This window comes from Acanthisitta chloris, unplaced genomic scaffold (assembly GCF_000695815.1).
Source record: "Acanthisitta chloris isolate BGI_N310 unplaced genomic scaffold, ASM69581v1 scaffold22777, whole genome shotgun sequence".
NCBI lineage: Eukaryota > Metazoa > Chordata > Aves > Passeriformes > Acanthisittidae > Acanthisitta > Acanthisitta chloris.
In genome coordinates, this window is record NW_008681272.1 from 1 (window position 1) to 22699 (window position 22699).

At 40.2% G+C, this 22699-nt stretch overlaps 1 protein-coding gene across 1 annotated transcript; it reads right to left on the reverse strand.

The window, feature by feature from the left end:
* Window positions 1–9143: 9143 nt before the first annotated feature.
* LOC103805410 (caveolin-1) lies at window positions 9144–12784 on the reverse strand (the record flags this gene model as incomplete). The annotated part of the gene is made up of 2 exons (XM_009078058.1): window positions 9144–9485; window positions 12752–12784. Coding segments are annotated over 2 exons (375 nt in total), but the record flags the coding sequence as incomplete, so codon positions are not given.
* Window positions 12785–22699: the final 9915 nt, after the last annotated feature.

Below are 22699 nucleotides of genomic sequence, written 5' to 3' on the forward strand. Positions count from 1 at the left end.
GCGCTTCCCCGCCGAGGGGAAATTCCCTCTCGTTAAACACAAAAATAAAACACCGCGTTGCCATGGATTTCCAGCAAACACGAAGGGGCATTGTCAGGGGCAGGCTTTGCTCTGCTTTGCTCTGCTTTGCTCTGCTTTGCTTCGCTTTGCCACTTCCAGGGAGACGTGCGGGGCCGTGGGGAAAGCAGGATCGCAGCCGGGGCGCGATGGGAGACGTGCTGGGCTCGGAGAGCTCAGTTTGGCTATCGAGGGCCTAATTTTCAGCTGGTTTAGGTCAGTGTCATTCATAAACGTAAGAAGAAAGGGCTCACTGGAGCAAATCAGGAGAGAAATAGAGCAAGCATTAAAATCAGTCCTGTTTGCTTTTCCCTGATTGCTAACACCTTTTAATGATGTTCCCCCTCACTATGGGGTAGGATTTTCTTTGGCTTACTTCAGTTTCCACTGAAGTAACTCGGAAAATTCCAACAGCTTTGGTGGAAACAAACTAATCATCTGGGATTCTCGGAAGTGTCCTTCCTTTCCAAGAATCATCATCCTTCTGTGATTGAGAGAGCTCTATCTTCTGCAGAAGCTTAATGCTTCATCCCTTTTGATGATGAAAATGTACTGCATCAGAAATAATGCACAGTGCAAATGCACTAATCTCCCTACTCACTGAGATTAAATTGCATGGCATTTTAAATATCCATCATTAATATTATTTGGTCCTTAATTTCATCTTTGTCTGACATTTGAAATTTATTGAACAGTCCTAGTTACCCTTGATTTAATTCATTGTTTTCAAGGACTTGACTTGTATAGTGATTTTGGCTGGCTGTCTTTAAACAGAAACTTCTAGTTCTTGTTAGAAAATGCCTGGAGCTGTAAATGTTTTGTTTGTTTGGGTTTTTTTGGCTTTCATACCTCCACAGCCTTGCTGTGAATTGACAGCATCATGCAGAAAGCAAAGCTATTTTCGAATGCATCCCTGGTCAATAAGGAAAAATGTTCCTCTTGAAAAAGAAAGCTGTTTCTCTTCTGCATGAGTCATGACTCTGCTTATATGCACAGAGTGAAAGATTTCCAGCTTCTCAGGCTTCGCTGGCATTCAGGGTACGATTCAGCCAGCCAAGATTCACATGTGGAAACTAAATATGGTCATAGGGTTACACTCCCATTTTTTGCCCATTACTCAGGCTCCTGCATGGTGTATTTCAGTGCCTACTCCCTTTCTGCCTCTGTGTATCTCCCTCTGCAGTGATAGTTTACTCTCTGAATACAGCTAGTAAGATCTTAGCAGCAGTTACTAATAAGTAGCATGTTTCATCTTCTGCTTAAGAGTACGGCATAAATAAAGATACTCAGTATTAATCTTGGAAGGAAAGCTAAAGGCTCAATACCTTTATAAAGCTCCAGGCTAGAGGGCATAATCTTAAGTCCTACTCGAGCTTTCAGCTGTAGTAATTGCCACAGTTTTCATGCTAGAATCTGCCAAAAATAGATGAACAAGAGGGAGAGAACATGTTGTTTTTTGAAAACAAAACAGCCCATGTATTTTCAGCAACAAGAAGTCAGAAGGACATTTTTATAATTATATACAACATCAGAAGGGTTCTGATGTCATGGGAGCCAGAAAAATACATCCTAAATTATGCTATATTTCACTATGGAGGGTAATCAGCATGCCAGCACTGTTTTTAGGTTCCTGTGAGGGTGTTTAGCCTCTACTTTGGACTGGTCAACACATGTGACTGCAGAAGAGCAGTGCTGAACACGTTACTGGGGTCTATCAGCTGGGCACTGACCTGGAGACACAGCACTCAGGGAGGCACTGGCTCCCTTCCCACCAACTTTCCCAGGGAGCCCTTGTCCCCCACTTAGGCACTTTGTAGATCTGTGTGGGAGTATCAAAGGGCCTGATCTGATACTTTGGACTCAGTTTTGACTTCCTTGAGAGCTCTGTGTTCTCCATTCATCTCAAAGCTATTCTATGCTGCCTGGAGACACAAACCTAAAGGCATCCACCAGTGGAGAGCTGGTCCCACATTCTATCTTCAAGCTCCATGCAGAATTCAGTACAGAATTGTAACAGCACCATGATCAAAGATTTCTATGAATCAGGCCCAATTTCACTATGTAATAGCAAATTCATAGTGTCAAATTTATATGTTTTTCCAGCAAATTATATGAGACCATACTTGCTTAAGACAGAGTTATGGTCAGGCTGGACTACCATTTGGTTGGAAGATATTTTGTTATCTGATGATTTGCTCTTGGCCTGTACAACCTTCATGGAACTTTGTGGCTTGCTGCAATATAGCTGTTAGAAACTAAAACCAGTAATTTTTTACAACAGCTGTGGTGACTACATGGATTAGCAACCTTGAACTAGAAGTATGTTATACAAATAAGCACCTTAAACAAATGTTTTATATCACACTTATTCTTTTCTGCATTTTGTTGTGTTTAACTACAAAACAATTGCCAGTAGAAGAAATGCAAAATAAATTATTCTAACTTTAATTAGATAAATAGAGCTTATTTTCACTAGAAGTGCACACACTAGAGAACCACAAAGTTTTAATTCACATTGGATTCACTGGGATCACATCTGGCTATGGAAAAAATCCTGCAGCTGATTTCTTTACCATGAGAACCATCCCTTTGAAGAGACATGGGATAGACAATGCTTCAGGGCAATATGAAAACATTTTTACTTCTGTCATGTGTACCAATATTTATTCTGGAAACAGGCTACTTGTTTTGTGAGAACTATTCCATTTCATGCCTTTTTCCAAGATTATTGAACTGGCTTTAGAAATATTCAGACATGTCTTAGGCCAACTATTTGCACCTGTTACATTCTTTATGCAAAATGAAGTCACTGACTGTAAAGCTTCTAAGGAAGGGACTTATGTTCTGCCTCACAGAACCATTTGGTGTTTATACATATGAAATTTGACAGTATGTGCCATGAAAAGAGATCAGAATGGCTGCTCATCTGGACTGCAACTACCTGCATATCCTTGGTTGACAGATAAACTGGTATTTCTTAAGATAAAAGTGTTATTTCTTAACAGACTTTCATAATTAGCAGTGTTTGGTAACCCAGCAGTACAGCTTAGTTTTGGGAAGCAATGTAAAATTTGCATTGGACATGCTCAGTGTTCTTGGAGCTATGGCAAGTAGCATCATATTCTGAAAGAACTGGATCTAATATATCATTGCTACCTGATTACATCTGTCATTATCTGATGGGCATTTGGAAACATAGTACCAGGACTTAAGAGAGAGCAATAAAATGGTTAACTAGTAGATTTTAGCCACTTTCAATCTGGTTTCCTTAAAGAAATAAAGGCTTTTTGCTTCTAGATGGTGTTTGTTAATGGGAGACAAAAAAAAAGAATGTAAGCTCTGCCTGGGAGAAGCTTATGAAATATTATTGAACATGGACAGAAGCAGATAGAGAGTGCTTCTATTTGCTTAAGTTTTCTATCCAGAATCATCTACATACTGCTGGAATTTCATGCTGAAATGAAGGCAGAGTAGAACAGAGATCGGAACGGAAACGGACCAAGGACTTTTTTAAGACTCCTGCAAGTTGTAGACCTTCTACAGAGACTGTGGTGAGCGACTGTGGAAGTGGCTTTGGAGCCTTGAGCTGAAGCTGCTGAGCAGAGCAGCAGGGCTCTTTGAATTCCTTGTAAGTGTCTTGAAACAGGAGGGGTAGGGCTGAGCATTCTTATCAGCTAGCAACATGTCTGTGTAAATGAAGGGATTCCTGGATATTGTGGTGTAACGCTGATGGTGAAATAGGGAGAGGGGCTAGCTGGAATGACAGTAGTGACCACTAAAGGGCAGTAGCTGAAGGAAATACCATGGTTGTGATGGCTGTGAAACTGAGTAAAAGTTTTAGTACAAAGAAATACAGCCTTTAATTTTTGCTGGTACAAATACGTGATTAATTCAGTATTGTTAATTCTTACCAAGTTTATTTTACTTTTTCTTGTCACTACACAGCCTTAATGTTCTAAATGAGAAATCTTGCTTGTTGAGAGAGTCAGGGTTCAGTATCCCCAGGACTCAAGTTGAGGATTCAAACTGGAGGCTTTGGCTAGCACTAAGAGGAATCCCTCTACATTTAACCCCAGTTCTTGTTGCTATCAGCAACAGGGTTGCTTTGAGTTTCAGTCCTCAATAATCCATGATTCAACAGATCATCAATAATTAAATTTAGTGTTGTGGGGATTTTTTATTGATTTTGGATGACTATCCAGCAACAGGATAGTTACAACTGTAAAATTTTTAGTCTCTCAGCTAGGAAGGAGTAAACTGATACATAGATCCAAGTTTTTTTGGAGAACTCTGCAACAGAAAGACTTTCCTTGCTCACTGAAAAGTTGGGCAGTGCTGGCTTTAACCTCTCTGTGCTGAATACTGGTATTTAGTAAGACTGTTCTGCAATCTAGAGGAGTAAATCTGTGCTTTCAGTGGCCTCCTTCAAAGGATTTTTGTTAAGAGAAGACAACTGAATTGACAGATGTCTGTAACATTTGTGTTGGAGTCTATACATCATGAAATGAAGAGATAAAATTCTGTGCAAACCAGAATATTAAAAGTCATGAATTGACAAAGTGTGAACAAATGTCAAAAGCACTTGTCTAAACCTATAAGAACTCATATGTTCTATTAATTTTCCAGTTCCTGGTATTGGGATATTTACTGTCCTGCAAGGAATCTAGACTACAACAGGAGATTTCTGTCAGTGAGATAGAGCATGTCTATAATGTCAGCAGTCTGGCAAGGCAGCATATGCTTACCACAGGAAGCACAGGATAAGCATTGCCCACCAGCACATTTGGATTGGGTTTTGGGATTGCATGCAGAGTTTTTATGCATGAGTCTGACCGCTGCTGGCAGCAGGGTGATTCCCCATCCATCTTCTCAGTGTGCTTCTCAAGGATGGGAAGCAGCTTCCAGGCCTGTTGTCTGCCCAGCCAGGCTCCTGTTTAGAGAATCTGATCATACATGCCACAACTGAGGTAAGTTCTGAGCTTACTTGGTCAGTGCATTTAAACGGAGCTCTACCTTACCATACCTGTGGCGATTCCCCTTCAAGGCAACATAAACTTAAGTAGGAGCTTGCACATCTTAATGGTATGTTAATGCCTTGATTATTGCTGTCTCTATTGGTGCATATCACTGCACTATTCATATTTGCTCTTCTGTATGATTGTCTTTCAGATCAGAATTCACCTGCAAAAAGTTACAGGCAGGAGCTGAAAAGCTTTTTTCTTTTAGAAATCTCCATCCATCACTTCCAGATGAAAGTGCATCTGCTGTGCAGAGCTTTGGATCATTCCTTGGGTATAAAAGGCAGATCCCTGAGGTCTCTCATCCACTTGTTCTCTCTATAGAATATACTTGTTCCTCTTAATGAAGTTTTTTTAATTTTTTTTTTTTATTGTACCAACTAGTTAGTTCCATGTCAGTTTTTTCACTTGGGATTTTCTGCCAGCAGGGTTTCTGGCAACATGTATGTCTGGCAAACTACATCTGGAGCTCTGGCTGCTGGAGATCAGCAGGCTGAATGTTTTGATGACTAATAGTCACAGACGAACTCCTATATTCTGATAGTTGTCAAAACATTATACAACTACAGAGCCCTTCACCCTTTAAGGTTCCTCTGAGTGAATCCTCGGGTGTAAAGCATTTTGTAGCTCAGAATAAACTGCCAGAAAAAGACTCTCAGCACCTAGATGCACTGCAGGTACTCCATATCCTGGATAAAGGTTCAGATAAAGGATCAGCTGAGAGGGCAGCAGCTGTGATAGCCTTAGATATCAGTTAGTCCCTGTGTGCAAAAACAACTCCTGGTTGCCACTGTCAGTCTGCAGAACAGCCTTCAGCCTAGATCTCTAGTGTTTCAATCTGGAAAACAGAATAATCTCTAGAAGTGCAAGAACTGGAGACCAGAATTCCTTTTATTCCCTTCTGCACTGATGACCACTTGATGGAAGGGAAAATCTGGATTCTGAAGACTTTAGATCAATAACGGTGTCACAGAGCTGAGGCAGGGCCTTTAAGGTGACCTGGCTTTAATTGGAAGTTATCATGCCACGTCAGGGGTCTATGGCTAGTTCCCGCAGAGCACACAGGGAGAATCAGTCTTATAGAAGTTGGATTCACAGTAATCAGCATACTGAGTGATGATCATCTGAAGTTTACACCTGGGAGAGCAGTGAGAGGAGTTTAAGTCTTCTCTATCTCAAGGAGTGAGATGTTAGACTACAAGCCTCAAAGAGGCATCTTTTCCCAGCACTTGTTAGTGATCCCTGAGAACTCCTATCATCTCCAGTTCCTACAGGAGAAGGTGTTAGACAGAGGAACACCTCATTTGTACATCCTAATTCTCTGGTAGACAAACCTGGATCTTGCTATGGGGTGTATCATGGCTGTGGTATAGGTCATGAATGTTATGGCAGGAGCATGGATATGAGATCCAGCCTCAGCAGAGCCCTGTGACCACTCTGAAGTGAAGTGCCAGGGACAGTGCAATCATAGTGTGAAACCGCACATAACTCCTATGAAGAGTCTTGGAGTCATGATGTTATAAATGGCTAAGCTTTAATATATTAGGCTCTTTGCAAAAGCAAGATGGTTTTGAATACTGAAGGAATCTTTCCTTTGCTTTCACATTACAACCTCCCTTTTACCTCCTAAATAATATGACATTTTCTCACATAGTCCAAGTCAACATATATTTGCTACCATCAGCCTATTAACTACTGTTAAATACAGCATTCTCCTATTGGAATACATATGATAGACTACATTAATTTGGTATCTACAATTTAAGAATTAAGATATGGTTACCATATTTGTAGGCTATTTGTAATAGCCTGTTTTGTTGGACTTTTGTGCCCTGGTTTAACAGTGTGACAGGTATTGTGGAATAAGCCCATAGAAACAAACTGTCCTGTCACAAGTTACGTCTATACACGGCTGCATAAAAGCTGTCATTCCCCTATTTCCATACATTAAATGCTTAGGCTAATGAGCTTTTATTAGGAAAAATCCTGTTTCCACTGGACTGACAGAGAAAGCTTCAAACAATTTTTTTGCACATGATGTTCAAGGTAAAAGAAGTCAGACAGGAGCTACCATTAAACATCTTTTATTGTAGTCTTTAATGTACATGCAGAATTTTTAAAAAGTGTCAGTTATATCTGTAAGCGTGTAACAACAATGTAAATGTTTGGATCAGCAATGTATTTGGGTTAGGGACTAAGAACTCTAAGTGAACAGACATCTTTCAGGATATACAGTTTATATGGTAAATCAAGAAGGTTTTCTTCCCAGTGATTTTCCTCATAAAAAGATAAAATATTTCTTGTTTACAATCTTGCTTGTTTTTAATACTGAAAAAATCTATAATAGTACACTCTTCATTATGTACATAGAAAAACATAAAACTATATCCATACCAGTGTCTGTTTTAAATGCAAACAATAGTAGTTAATAGCTTCATAATTTTTTTTTGTGCACTCCCTCTCCCCTCAGCCCTCCCCCCCATTAAAAAATGCAGCATTTCCTAAAGTTTTCAAAGCTTTGGCAGAAACAGAACCGAAGGCACTCCCATGTTAGGTAAAGCAATATGTGAAATATCAGCGCTAAATAAAAAAAGCTGTAGGTGTACCAAACAGCTCCATGTTCATCCCAAGGGCCAAATCTTGCACTCTTGGAGGTCTAGAACTGGTTTGCTGGAGATTCCAGCTGGAGTAGGCTCAGGCCCCAGCTTGGTTTAAAATAAAGCTGATTGGCCTCACAACTATTTTTACAAATGCTTCACACAAACCAATGAGGATGCATAGAGCATCTCTGAACACAGTACTATCACGAGGGCAAAAAGCTCTTGCAGGTCACAGCATCAGAATATGTCACAAAGGCTCCACTACTGAGGCCTTCCACTTTGCAACATGGTAGTTTCACACAACACCCTCTGATTAAGACTTCCTGAAGTGGCAGCTTAGCTAAAAAAATGAACAAACCAACACACAAATATGAAGATTCTAAACCATCTCTTGTGATGGTTAAGTTCAGACTCAGCAAAGCATCCTGAAAACAACCTGTGTGCTAGTAGCAGGCTGATTTCTGCTCATAGGGAAATTTTGAAAGCTGATAGAAAAGTTTCTCTCAGGGGAAGCTCCTCTCTGGCCTCATGTGGCTTGTTTGGCACACCTTCATTTTTCCTGTAACTTGGGGTTAACTCTGCATACCCTCGATATGCATTTGTACGAATACTTTGCAAAAATACCCCAGAAGCCTATGAGATAAGCACCTAAATGCTTGCTAAGGGATGTGTCCTAAGTCACAGTCAGGAAAACATTTCCACAATGACCAGTTTTAGCTGTCAACCAAAGTTTGCTTCTGCAACCCTAGCAAAGTCTGGGAAATGACAGGATGCAAACTTCCAATAGAGAATGAGACAGAAAGGCACTGACTGAAACTTTTATGTGTCCATATCTCCAGCTTGATAAAGTGTTAAATTTTCAGGACATACATTAGTTCAGTAATTTGTTTACTTAACTAATTTATTCATAGTGCACAATATCTGACCACCACTGTAAATAGCTGCAGTCAACTGACAATCCAATTGAAAAAGAACATTCTGCTAAAACCTGCCAGCTGGTCACGTTCATTCTGCTGCGATAGCTCTGCACTCTTTGGCCACAATAAAACGAATGGCTTTATAGTGTTGGAAAGCATTTTTGTCGTTCTTCAGTATCACTGTGGATTTATCTCACAAGGAATGAAGGGTAAGGTAAAAAGGCATCCAACAACACTTCAATCTCTGAATTGAAAAGCCAGCAAAATGATATGCAGCTGGCATGGAAGAATAGCCATTTAAGGTTAGTTTGAAATGCAGACTGAAGGGGAAAAAAAAGGAAAAAAGGGGAAAAAATAAAGAAGGCAAGTAGTCCAGTAAGAATAAACAGTAGAAAAAGAAACTGAGTAAGTGATTCTTTGTTTTGGGCCAGTATATCCACCACCAGTTGTTGTATGTTGCTTTGGGAAACACAAAACTGGCACCAAAACACTCCAAACAACACAAATACCCCAACCCCCTCCTAGGTTGATGGCTCTCCTTGAAATGTCCCTCAAATCTCTTTCCGTACTGTGGCTCGGATGCTGCTGAACATTTTGCCTATGGCCTCAAACAGTGGGTCGCAGAAAGTGTGGATGCAGATCGAATAGACGCGGCTAATACACTGGATCTCAATCAGGTAGCTCCTTATGCATGGCACCACTGCCCAGATGTGCAGGAATGACAAAATGGCAAAGTAGATGCCCCAGATGAGAGCCATAGGAATACCAAAGATTGCTGACAGTAAACGATAAAACCAGTATTTGGTTACAGTGAAGGTGGTAAAACTGGCCTTCCAAATCCCATCAAAGCTGTGTGTTCCCTCTGGCTCTGCGATCACATCTTCAAAATCAATCTGCAGCAGAAAACACAAAGTCAGTCAACTGGATGTTTGCATCAAGGGTGTATTCCAGAAACACCTTTCCTGGAGAGCTATGGTCCCCTGCAACAAGACGTTGAGACACGTACTTCCTACATCCCAACATAATTCAATGTGTTCTAACACATCATTTAAGTCATGAATCTTCAGTAACCACCTTTTCCCAGTGACTACCAGGGAGCCTCCATGATTAGCTCAAAATTAGACATCTAACTTCTAGACGGAGATATCCCCAAAGCTGAATATATTTTCCATATCTCCTACAGCCCTAAGGTATGCAGTGCTCTTAAAGCCTACTTAATGGACAAACCAGGTGAATAGAATCATCATGCTTTTGTTGGTGAACTTAACATTTCACATTTTTATGAGTGGAGTAAACATAGTCACTACTTTGACTTTTTATACACCTCAAGCACATACCAATAAAATGTGTTTCATTTGTCTGAATTTTGCCATTCTTCCTTGTACAGCCTTGCTGAATTTTGGCAGTGAATAAACAGTGAGGCTAGTTATTTAAATATATGTTTTGAAACAGACATAGATAGTTTCCAGATTAAGAAATAAAATGCTAGATTTAGATATGCATCAGATGGAGATCCTCGGTCCTTAGGGGTTAGGGAGATCTTTCATCTTATTAAACATAAGGAGGCTCTTCACATTAAAGCCATTTTGTTCTCACCTATCCTGTTTATGGGACAAAACTCTGTTCATGAAAGACACTGTCAGGCTAATGTTAATATTTGGAAGGAACACACTCTTCCACATATTTCATAGTTTTCACTGTTCATAAATCATTCAAAAAGTCGCCTAAGGAAGCAACGCATTCCAACAGGCATATTTTAGTGCTCTCTGATGAAATACTGAGATGTTCAGGAAGCTTAATTGTCATAACATTTCTATTAGAAAATTAACAGAATTGCAATGATGGTTCAGCTCCACATCACACAGACATGTGTTTGATATAACCCATAATATAGGATATTTCATTTGGTTATCACAACCAGTTGTATAGATACTGCATTCAACGGGAAAGAGAACATCACAAAACTATTCCTCTGCAAGAAACTGAATGACTGTTTAATATGTCCATAGAGTTAATCCTGGGGAGCTGACTGAAGAATCATGCCATATAACATTTTCAGATGGGCAATCCTGTGCTCATCGCAGGCTATTATGCTAATATTAGAACACCTATGATATACCTTTGGTCAGGATTTCCCAGCTCAAGTCATATACAGTTGTCCTAAAAGTACTCAGAAATAAATCTGCCTGTGAAATAATAGTGATGTATTCATGCCACTAATAATTATCTAGAGGTTACTTTCTCTGAGCAATTTCAGCAGCTCTCAGAATGCTTCTACCAATGCACAGAAGCTGAATAGATGGATCTGTAGGAACAATGGCAGATGTCACACTATTATGCCTTTCCCATTTCATTTTTCATGTCCCATGTTCCACATCACTCCAGTTTGAATAAGGGAACTTGTGAGTGAAAAGACAGAAAAACAGCCTGGCAAGTTGTGCTGGTTTGGGTTGAATGTGAGTTAACTTTCTTCACAGTGTCTAGTATGGGGCTATGTTTAGGATTTGTGTTGAACACATGGTTGATAATATAGAGATGTTTTTGTTATTGCTGAGCAGAGCTTACACAGAGCCAAGGCCTTTTCTGCTTTCTGTACTTGTCATGCTGGCAAAGAAGTTAGGGGTGCATGGGAGGTTGGGAGGAGACACAGCTGGGACAGGTGACCCAAACTGACCAAAGGGATATTCCATACCATAGGACATCGTGCTCTGTATATAAAGTGGAAGGAAGAAGGAGGGAGGCATTTGGAGCGATGGCCTTTCCAAGTAACCGTTACGCGTGATGGGCCCTGCTCTCCTGGAGATGCCTGAACACCTTCTGCCCATGGGAAGCAGTGAATTAATTCCTTGTTTTGCTTTGATTTTGTGTGCAACTTTTTCTTTCTCTATTAAACTGTCTTTATCTCAACCCATGAGTTTTTCCAGCTCTTACCCTTCCAATTCTCTCCCCTATCCCACTGGTGGGGGAGTGCGCAAGTGGCTGCATGGTCTGTGGTGGCTGGCTGGGGTTAAACATGACACAAGTCTAAAACCTCTTAGCTGAATAGTGTTAAAATGAAGCTGTTATCTCCCTAAAAGCCATAAGAATATTATGAAATTACATACATGTCAAGAAAGTCCAGCTACACCTGTCAAGCCAACTTCTGTGGTGCTGTCCAAAACCGGACTTACTCACAACAGTGTCTAAATAAAGAGAGGCAAGGAGTTGAGGTATTCTTCTACTTCTCATCTGCTAGCAGACCACATACAGATCCACTGGCTGGGAAATGCTCCATTTATTTCACTTTTCAAGAAGTACAGATAAGTCCTTACCCTGCAGGAACTGAAATATCACCCAGGTTCTTCCTGCACTAAACCATTCCCATGAAGGATCCTGTTTGTAACTTGTAGGGATCAGGAGGAACAGGTGATGGAATGTGTTTTGCCTTGCTATGGGTTACATTTACATCACTCAGATTATTCACACCCTCCTCAGTCCCACCTAATACTCTCCCTCTGGTTTTTAGCTCAGTAGCACTCAGTGACAGTAAGTGCCATCAGACTGATAATGGGAGTCCAACTGAACTAACTAAAGTAAAAATAGGACTAACAGGAGAAAGAGAAGTGGCAAGAAATATGATCCTATAGGACAAAGACACTCTCATTTCTGCAAATCAATCTAACTGGCTTGCAGGGATAAGACATTTTTTAGGGTATTGTTCTCAAGGTCACTTTTGCCAAAGCATCAGGTTCATGTAGAACGCACATACATACATAAAGGCATGCTCAGGTTAGACACAGGTCTTGTTCAGTAGATTGCACATTCAGTGTGCAATTTGCTCCTCCAGAGCTGTCTAAGTGTGCTGTGAAATCACACTGAGGTAGTTGCCAAGCTAATGAAAATACAGGCACACTCACTTATAACAAGAAGAAAAGTAAAGGAAATTTCTTTTGACCCTCTAAAGGATGCTAATAACTCACTACAGCCTTCTGTTTCAGTCTAAACTATTACAGTATCAACTCCTGTTCCATGCCTACAATATACTTCCTGACTTCAGCTATTCTTTGTTTCCTACTATTCACTTTGGTAAAGCCAGTTTTTACATTGCTTGAAGCTTTTGTCTGTTTCTGCTATTGAGAATTAACACAGCCTTCTTTTGCTCTGCATATGTTTAATAAACTTTTATCAGGGAATTAAGGAACTTGCTTGGATTCTAAAATATTTTTACAAGAAAGGGAAACAGTATGGGATTTATTTACAAGATTTATTTGCAAGAAAGGGGAAAAGTCTGTTAAAAGAAAAGAACTATTAATTGAAAAAGCTTAGCAGTGTGAAGATATCTGACTCAAGAATATATGCCCTGTGTATGAAATTAGTTGACCTGCTGACCTTGCCACTTTAAGCCCCTATGTATCAAAACCTGGCAGGCTGGAAACACGTGTTAAATGTCAACCTCAACTTACTAGCTGTGTTTCTCCTCAAAAGGTTATTCTTTGAGGTATGTCATATCCATTACATAGAAAAAAAATCACTGTGCTGAGTCTATCAGAAAAAAATATTATTAAGACCATCAGCATTAGCCTTTGACCTAACCTAAATTTCTGTGACTGTAACTGCAGTTATTCAAATCTTTGTGTGTGGTAGCTGTGTGCTGCCACTGTGCTCACACCATGCAGTTTGCATAGCCAGACACCACCACTGCACCACTGAAGAGGAACCCAAACAAGTGCTGAGGATGCCTACATGTTTGTGTGCCATCAGTATCTTTCGGAGTCAGTAAAAGGATGCTTAGATCCTTACTGGATGTCTCTTGATTGACCACTAATATCTTCAGTCAGGCAACCATTTAAATATGCACACAACCTGAAAATGTGAATTTGTCCCACTGACGTCAATATACTTCCTTACATGCTCTGCTGGACCAGGGCTAAAGTCTAGTCTGAATGTGTATTTATACCCAGAGTCACAAGCTTGTTTTCTTGACATTTTTAGCACAGAGTATGGAAACTGTCTTTACTGCTTACCCTGTGTTGTTTTTTAAACAGTTTTTCCCTGATTTCAAGGCTAGGTATAATATTGTTTAACCATATTATATTATGTCCTTATAAGACTTGAAACAGACATAGAAAAAAGCAGATATGGTATTTTTTTTTGTTGTGAAAAATGTAATTTGTAAAATTCCCCAATATATTCAATGTCCATTGAAGAAATATTCAACAGAAGAAAATGTTTGAAACAGTACAAAATGACAAGCCTTTCTATGGCATGAGTCACATTTGGGAGGTGATATTCAGGATAGGTGCAACACTACTAATATTGGAGAAGGCTATGGATTATTAAAAATAAGAAAACGCATGAACATTATGAGATCATTGTTCGCTTTTGTACTTCCACATACTATTTGGAACTTAAAAATTGCCTATTAGAGTGCTTGGAGTAGAAAACTAAAATAAAAGGTTAAGCAATAAACTCACAACCTTTCTGTTAAATCAGTGATATCAGCTAAACCTCTACATGTTTCCTTGATCATTTGGAATACCATGTTTCCACATATACTGGTGCTTGTCTTTCTGACCACTACCACAGTTTATCAGAAAATGATGAAAGTGTTTATACTGTTTCTACTGAATCCACAGGAAAGAAGATGGGGAGGTGTTGGGACTTCCAGGAGTAAAGCTGCCCTTTCCCCTTCCCTCCTTAACCTCCCAGACATCAGGAGACTCGTTCACCCTTTTAAGAGTACTGTGTAATCTCCATCTCGCTAGTAAACAGCTAAATGTTTACTCGTGGTTAAGTAGAAAAGGTGGTACTTTGTTTCTGAAAACAGAGCTTCATGGTGCCTAGATGGTCTACTTCCTTGCTAATCAGGTTCAACATCAAACATTAGGTGCTCTCAGGTGTTTAGTAATGCCAAAATTCATTCTGTTTCACAGAATTTATATAAACCTCAGGCTATAGCATGGCTGACCACAAAACATGAACATCTAGCAGTGTTCAGTTCCATCACAAGACAAGAAATCATCTTGACTCCTGGTATTGGTAGCAAGCATCTAACAAGGGAGCCCTGAATGCCTCCAGGCTGGGCTGCAGCAAGATTAGGCTTTGCCTGTCAACCTTGAGCTCTATTTTCAGAGCACACTGCTCTTCTGGGGACTGGTCAGATCACCAGGCACCACCGATGCTCCTTTGCACACAAAAATGATGCCATGGCTACAGATGTCAAGGACCACAGCTATTGTGTAAGGCTGGTTAAGTGCAGAACAGTGGCAAACAAGTACTTCCAAAGTGAATGAGAGCCTAAATAAGCAAGCAGAACTGCGCACCCCAGTTACTTGTTCAAACTGACCAATGAATTTGCCTTACATTCCCTGTCTCCCTGTGCCTGCTTTCCTCAATATGGCAAGAAAAGTGTGCTGCTGGTAGATCCCTTAATGGAAATAGTGAATGTTTCCTGAGTGCTACAGAGTATGTCAGAAAAGCAAACAATGCTTTAACAAACAAGGCTATTCATGCTGGAAAGTAGAACTGAAGGACTGCACTCTTCTAGCCAGAGAAGAAAACCAATCTGGTCAGGAGTGATTCCTACTGCATGTATAACAAACACTCCAATGGATTATGAAAATGTTTTAATCATGCCATGACTTAGAAAAAAGTGGTGACTGCTGGTTATCATTTCACAAATGGTGAAAATCAATGAAAACAGGCAAAAAATACTTTGCCACTAATTACTGAGAGAACAGCCTCCTGCTCCCTGCCTATGCTGAATGACTGATTACATACCAGAAAAGCCCTGGTGATGGGCTTTGTTTTATCAGTTGGGCAGGCTCATCAAAATCTGCGGAAGTACTCGTGAGAAAAATGCAACTGATGCCAACGGGTCAAGCACTGTAGCAGCCAGTCACTCTCTAGAGATCTCTTCCTGAAGCACTTGCCAGTCCTGTCTCAATACAGTCCAGCAGAAGGAAAGACTAGCACCTTCAAGGAGAGATCTGCACTCTACAAAACAGCAAAACATCCTTTGCAGGTGGGGATATTATGTCAGCCAGTTCCTTGAGAAATATCTTGATGTTGTTGGAGTAAGCAGTTAGAAAAAAAAGTTTTCCTCCCTGGAAACTGAGCTGCTGGGAGGTTATTAATTTTTCCCAAAAAGAAACTCTTAGGAAGCTTTCTTTGGTTTATTACTTGTTTCACATTGCTTGATAATCAACTAGGTTAGCAAAGAAGCCTGATACATATACATACATCCAGATATGTCTGTCCATCTGCGTGTTTAAAGAGGTACATTCATGAACATGAACATCAGTGTGAAGTTTTGATACTTAAATATGATGCAGCTATTTCTTTAGTACTTCCTAAAAATCAAGATATCATTATTCTACAGTTCTGCTCTTCTCATAAACTGCATGACAACAGAGATTGGATCGAGTGCACCCTCAGCAAGTTTCCTGACAAAAGCAAGCTGTGTGGTGCAGTTAACATGCTGGAGGGAAGGGATGGCACCTAGAGGGACCTTGACAGGCTTAAGAGGTGGTCCCGTGTGAACCTCTTGAAGTTTAACAAGGCCAAGTGCAAATTCCTGCACTTGGTTTAGGGGAATCCCAAGCACAAATACAGGCTGAGTGGAGAACAGAAGAGCAGCCCTGCAGAGAAGCACTTGGGGATATTGGTTGACAAGAAACTCAGTGTGACCTGGCTTGCAGCCCAAAAAGCCAACCTCATGCTGGGCTGCTTCAAACGAAGTGTGACCAGCAGGTTGAAAGAGGTGATTCTCCCACTCTGCTCTCATGCTACTCCACCTGGAGTATGGCATCTAGCTCTGGGGCCTCCAAGATAAGAAGAATGTGGACCTGTGGAGTGAGTCCAGATCAGGGCCATGAAGATGACCAGAAGGCTGGAGTACCTCTCCAATGAAGACAGGTATAGAGACTTGGGGTTGTTCAGCCTGGAGGAGATCAGGCTCCAGGGAGACCTTAGAGCAGCCTTCCAGATACATAAAGGGGGGCCTACAAGAGAGTTGGAGAGGGACTTTTTACAAGGTACAAGGGGTAATGGCTTTAACTGAAAGAGTGGAGGTTTAGATTTCATGTTAGGAAGAAATTCCTAAGTCAGGTCCTGGAACAGGTTTCCCAGAGAAGCTGGGGATAATTCATCCCTGGAAGAGTTCAAGGCCAGGCTGGATGGGGCTTTGAGCAACCTGATCTAGCGAATGGCATCCCTGCCCATGGCAGAGAGGGTTGGAACTAGATGATCTTTAAGGTTCCTTCCAACCCCCAAAATTCTATGATACATGAACCTGTACTTCATAAAAAATAGATGACTTTATGGCTGAGGCCTACATAATATATCAACCTGATTTGAGGGAAAGATGATTTTTTTTGGTAATGTTTGTTTGAATTCCAAGAATGGATTTAAAAGTTGACAGAGGAAGTGTTGCAATCCATCTATGAGACTCCCTTAGTCTCTTCTGGAACTCTGAACATAAATTCAGCACAGCAGGAGTTTGGACAGAGAATGTGATGCTTTCACCTTCAGCTGTTAGAGTGTCTTCTCACTTCTTATCTATGAAGCTGAATTTATCAGTTACTATTTATTTGAAAATAAAGTACATGGGCCAGATAAATAAAAGACTACAGGAAAACCCCACCCTGCTGCAGCTCCACTAGCATCTACAGCACAGCTCCTTCATCTTCAATTAAATTGTGTACAAGTTTTATCAATTCATGTGCTCATTAGAGTGGGGATATTGGAGTGGCATTGAAATTATTTGTTCTTTTGAATGCTAATCTGATAACAAAATTTCTGACAAGAATGATATTGCATAAAATTCAAAGTTTGTTTTGAAATTATCAAAATACATTTTCATAAGAAATCTGCCAAAAAGACTAACAAGGTTTAACCTGCCTCTCTGATAGAACAAACAAAATTAAATAGCACAACTTCTCTTTCATCTTCAAAATAACAAATCCTTTTTAGTCCAAGAGGGTTTTTATTACTGTCATTTGTCTGGAAAGGAAAAGAAAGATGGTAGTTCTGGATGAAAAAGCTCAGAAAATCAATTGCTGATGTAGACTTCATCCTGCTGTCTGATTATTACATGGGTTTTTGAGAGCTGTGAGAAATACGAACTTAACTTAGCTTAGAACTATATCTGTCTTCACTTTTCCAGAGATCACAAGTGGTACAGAACCAACCAAATTCACTTATATTTTCTTTCTCTGTTTCCTAAAATACAACAGAGATCAAATCTCCTCAATGGGCACCACATGGGCAGACCACTCTGTTGTATACAATTATACCTCTTCCCCCTGGAGAGTTATGGATTTCAATATTTTTTATTTGTTTGTCTTAGACAGCCATACTCTGTGCAACAGAAGATGGTGTTTCTATCCACATAGTGGGCTAAAAATTCTACAGTTAATTCAAATAGTTCTTAAAATTTTCTAACATATAATCTGAATTCTGCTGAAGTTATCAGAATCGAAAAATATTTGTCTCCTCTGAATCTGAGATAGTGTCCAATAAATTATAACAAAAGGAACAGCCATGCTGAATTGTTGGCTCTGTCCCCATGGCCATCAAATGAACATTTTCCTATGGAGTTATGAGTCATGTTCATCATGCTAAGCAAGAAGGCTGTGCATGAGGCTTTAATAATACCATGAGTTTAAACAAAAACACATTTTTTTGAGAAAGAAGCTTTCATTAGAACAGATGCCATTATTAGCTGTAATCTTATGGACATTCAGAAATTCCATGTCTGGAAACTCCTAATCAATGTGGAAGGAAACTGTTTTTCAGAACTCTTAAAATCTCGCTCAGTTCTCATATGAACTGGCATTCATAATGTCTTGAGTTTTTAGTCTCTCACTCCTAGCCTAGCTTCGGAAGAAATATTTGAAACAGAATTGGATCGTGTCGGTAGCCAAAGTCGAACATTTTGACTTTCTTGCATTTTAAATCTAAACCCTATAGCTTGTTAATAGGACACAAAGTTACAGAATCATTCAATTTAAACACAGTTATGTGCAAGTTAGTTGTTAAATCGTAGCTACAGGTATTAGCAATTGAGGGAAACATCCTTTGAGAGCACTGTTTGTTCTGTCCTTTGGGTAGGGCTAAACTCCTTGATGTGAATCTGCCTCCAGAGGCATCTCACTTTGTTCACTGCCAATAGCAAGAGCTCAGATGACAAACTTGGATTAGAACACGCACACACACATATATATTTGTGTGTATATATATATATATTTGTACATTTATATATTTATGTGGACATATTTAAACATATATATCTATTTTCTCAGGAATTTTAACAATATCTAAAAAACAAAGAAAAAGGATCTGCATTAAATTTCACTTAATTCCTTGTTTCAGAAATAGCACCTAAATGAGCTCTGCTTTTCTCTCATTTTACCATGTCAAAGAGCAGAACTGTGTCCTTGTCAAGTTGACACTTGTTGTCACATTGAAGTGACAGCCTTCAATGCCTTAGCTCTCCCATCCAAAAAGAACAGGGAATGACACCTGCTTTCCTTCCAGGAGGTCTCAGGTGTGGGGATGTGAAGTGCCCTGCCCAGTCACCTCTTTGTGCATCTTACACTGTGCTCAATGCAACAGGGAGGGACCTTAGTTGTGAAAGATTACATAAAATGGCAAACTACTTTTAAAAGCCCCTCTCTTTTTATTAAAAAGAGGCAGAAATTGTAAATTACTTTAAAATGGCTGAGTAATAGTTTCCTCCCTAATGACTACACAAGGGTATTATGGTATTTGTCAACATCTGACTAAAAATTCCAGGCTTTTCCTTGCAGTGAGCTGAATTGCCCTTAACTGTGTTAGTTTTAAGTGGAAGGCATGAATACATAACTGTTTAAAACTTGGTACAAAAGCTCTGTATCCTCACATCTGTAGCCAAGTACTGGAATTTTTTTCCAGAGCAAAAAGGACTCATATGCAACAAACAGCAGATAGACACCACTTGTTTAAAACAAAATAATAATTATGTTCTAGATGGCAGACCAGCCTTTCTTCCTGGCACATTACTGTAGGAAAAAAATAATCTGGCTGCAGATACGACTGCACATTTGGTCCTCACTAGTCCTAAAGGAGCAGACTTTGCAGGGTTGGTTGCAAGGTCCATCCCCATCTTGAGCAAGGAAGTTACTGAGAAGAGCATTCTGTAGAACTGGCTCCCTCCTCTGCATCTTCCAAATTCAGTAAACTCTGTGCAGACTTGACCACAGATACTTTAAGAAACTTTGAACTCCAGAGTTGGAAGGCTGCAATTTATCCATACACCAGAAAACACAAGTGCTGTGCTGGGAAACAAGAAGAGCAAAGGCTGAACTTCAGGCACCTTCATGTGAATCCTGGGTCATTGGGGAACGAATGAGAGGGGGAAAAGCAATTAGCTTTCTACCCTGTTTGTTGCATCTCATCAAGCACAAATAAAACCTGTGAGACGCAAGTCCAAGTGTAGAATTGCTTGGTAAAGGACATATGAGACTGATACAACTGTGAGGCAAACCAGCTGTATAATCACCAGCATGACTCCCGGAGAGCTCCCAGGTGCATAGAAGCTGCTTCTCCCTTGCTAGATTCCCCCCTTGCCTTCTGCCTGACTATCCACCTTCACAAGCCAGTGCCTGATGGAGTGGGACCACAAGTGCATGTTCTCCTGCTGTCAAGGTGATGCATGAGGCCAGTTGTTTGAGGAAGAAACTCCGTCTCTTCTGGTCCCCACTGGAGGAATTGGAACAGGAAGGATATTCTGGTGATTTTTACTAGACTGTGCTTCCTCCAGCACAGAACTGTCGACTCCGTTGTCTGTGTACCTCAGGTTCTGTAGGGCCTCATTCACAACACTCTCTGAACAGAAATCCAGCCATTTGCCCCAGTTTTCTGGAATCCTTCCAGCACTTAGCTTCCACTGGGTAGCTAATTTGAGAAATACCGTAAACAAAGTCAACCAGCAACTTTGGTGTCAAGCTGTTCCACATGTCTAGTTTTAATAAAGGGATCTCAAATGTGTTTCTCTCCTTTGCTTGGATCCTAACTCTATTGCTGCCTGCATCACACATCTGCTGCAGGGTAAGCTGTGCAGATGCTTCATGTTGCAAATCAAGGGAACATGTCTCTTGCTTCTCCCAAGCAAGGGTTATTTTTAAAATGTGCTATGGGAAGTATTTGAATACAGACAACACTGAGGCCTTTTAGAGAGCTGCTTACAGAGCAGATTCCTCGTTCTCTGTCTAATCATTTCTATTTCATGGCTGACTGATTTGTCCCCAGTTTCCATGCTATTGTGCCTCATAGTCAAGTGGCAAGAAATGCATAAAATGCTGGGTAAAAAGCAGAAGGTTCCAAATCTAGAAAAATGTAATGGCTCTAAACAAAATTGAGCTAAGCCTGAACCATATTTCTGGCTTTACAGTACTCCTGAACAATTTTTTTCTCTGAGTTCCAGTGCCTGACTAAGTCTGAGAACTCCTTCTGTTATACAGTGTATCTTTTACACTCTGCCTGGATGATTTAAGCTGAAGTAAGAAAGGCATGACAGAAGAGGATCACAAACTGATGGCTAAAACAGGAACTGAATCTGTATGTCTTTACCCCAACCCAAGCCTGTCCTCTAGGTAACAGGGTCTGAATTTTATTGCTGTGTCTAAGAGACTGAATCTGAATGCAGTGTCCAAATAAACTCAAATTGTGGTAAAATTCCTCTCTCTACTCTTCTGGTTGGACTCGTCTGTGAAATACATACAAAAATCAAAGTTATTCTTATTTATTCTTGCAACAAACTAGAAAATGTTGTTTTACGATGCCATTTTTTTACAAATACTGCTGTGTTTATGATACAAAATGGATTTTGCCTGGTTAACATCAAATTCATTTTGATACATTCCTGTGTCTTGATGTGACTACATTCACTACCAGGAGCTCACTTGCTGACACAGAGAGGGGTACTAGTATTCTGGCTGCTTGCTGTTTCTCAACTTATATGTTGGTGCACAATTATTTCAAAAGAACAAACCAAAAGCCTGGGGTTTTCTCCATTCCTGTAATTCTTATTTTCCAAGTTTCTTTTAGAAGACTGGATGTAACAAACTTCCTTAATCCTTGCCCCTGTGGGAGGAAGAGAGGGCAGGACGGGCTTTGCAAGCTTCAGTTTCTTTAAGTCTGTTAGGGGTTTTTTTTCTGTCAGTGCTCTCCCTCTTTTCCCAGCAGAATCTTTCATGTGTTAAGTTTGTGGACACCAGGCTTCTGACTTGCTTGGGGGCTATGACTCATCCTCAGAAGGTTTGGTTGCTTTGGGGACTTCTTCTGTTGATGTACGCAGTAAGCCATGATGCAGTCTCGTTCATCAGCTCCTGAATTCCCTGTCTACTCAGTTGCTCCTCCATGGGTAGAACAAAAATTAATCTCTCACTCTTTTTAAAATCAACCATTTTAATGGGAGTTTTGTGGTGCTTGCTCTGAGGCATAATTCTTAGCATTGATCCAGCATAATGGCTAGTCATATTCAGTACCTTCAAATTGTGTTCAAGTCTGGAATTTGTGATAACTCAAGACCTTGCTAAATTGTCTGCACATAGCATGAATCATTTTACAGACACATTCAGGAACAAGAGTCAAACACTTGATTCTCTGGAAACAATCAATAAATATTTCTCTTTTTCAATAATAGGTACTCATGACCAACAAACATGGTGAACTGCACACACTGTGAAGCTGCTGGACTCTAAACAAGCCAGTTAGTGGCTTAGTCACCCAGTACAACTGGGCAGCTCCCATTTTTCCTAGGGTCTGACAAGTCCAGATGACAGCGTCGCCAATTTTCACACACATAGTATAATTTGTCTGCTAAGAGAAAAATCAGCTGTGTGATTTTCCTGACCAAAGTGACTTCAAGCAAAAATCTCCATCAACCCCAACTTTTCAAAACAGTCAAACTCTGACTTACAAACCCAAACAAAAATAACCGAGACAAGGGCACAGTTAGATTTTGCTTAGCTTGCTTCCCTTTATCAGCTCTTGAAGGAAGGAAAAACACCAAGGAGAATAAAATGGAACAAGGACATAAATCCAAACGACCACCAGGACCTCTGATTTTGCACCCACCAGGCTT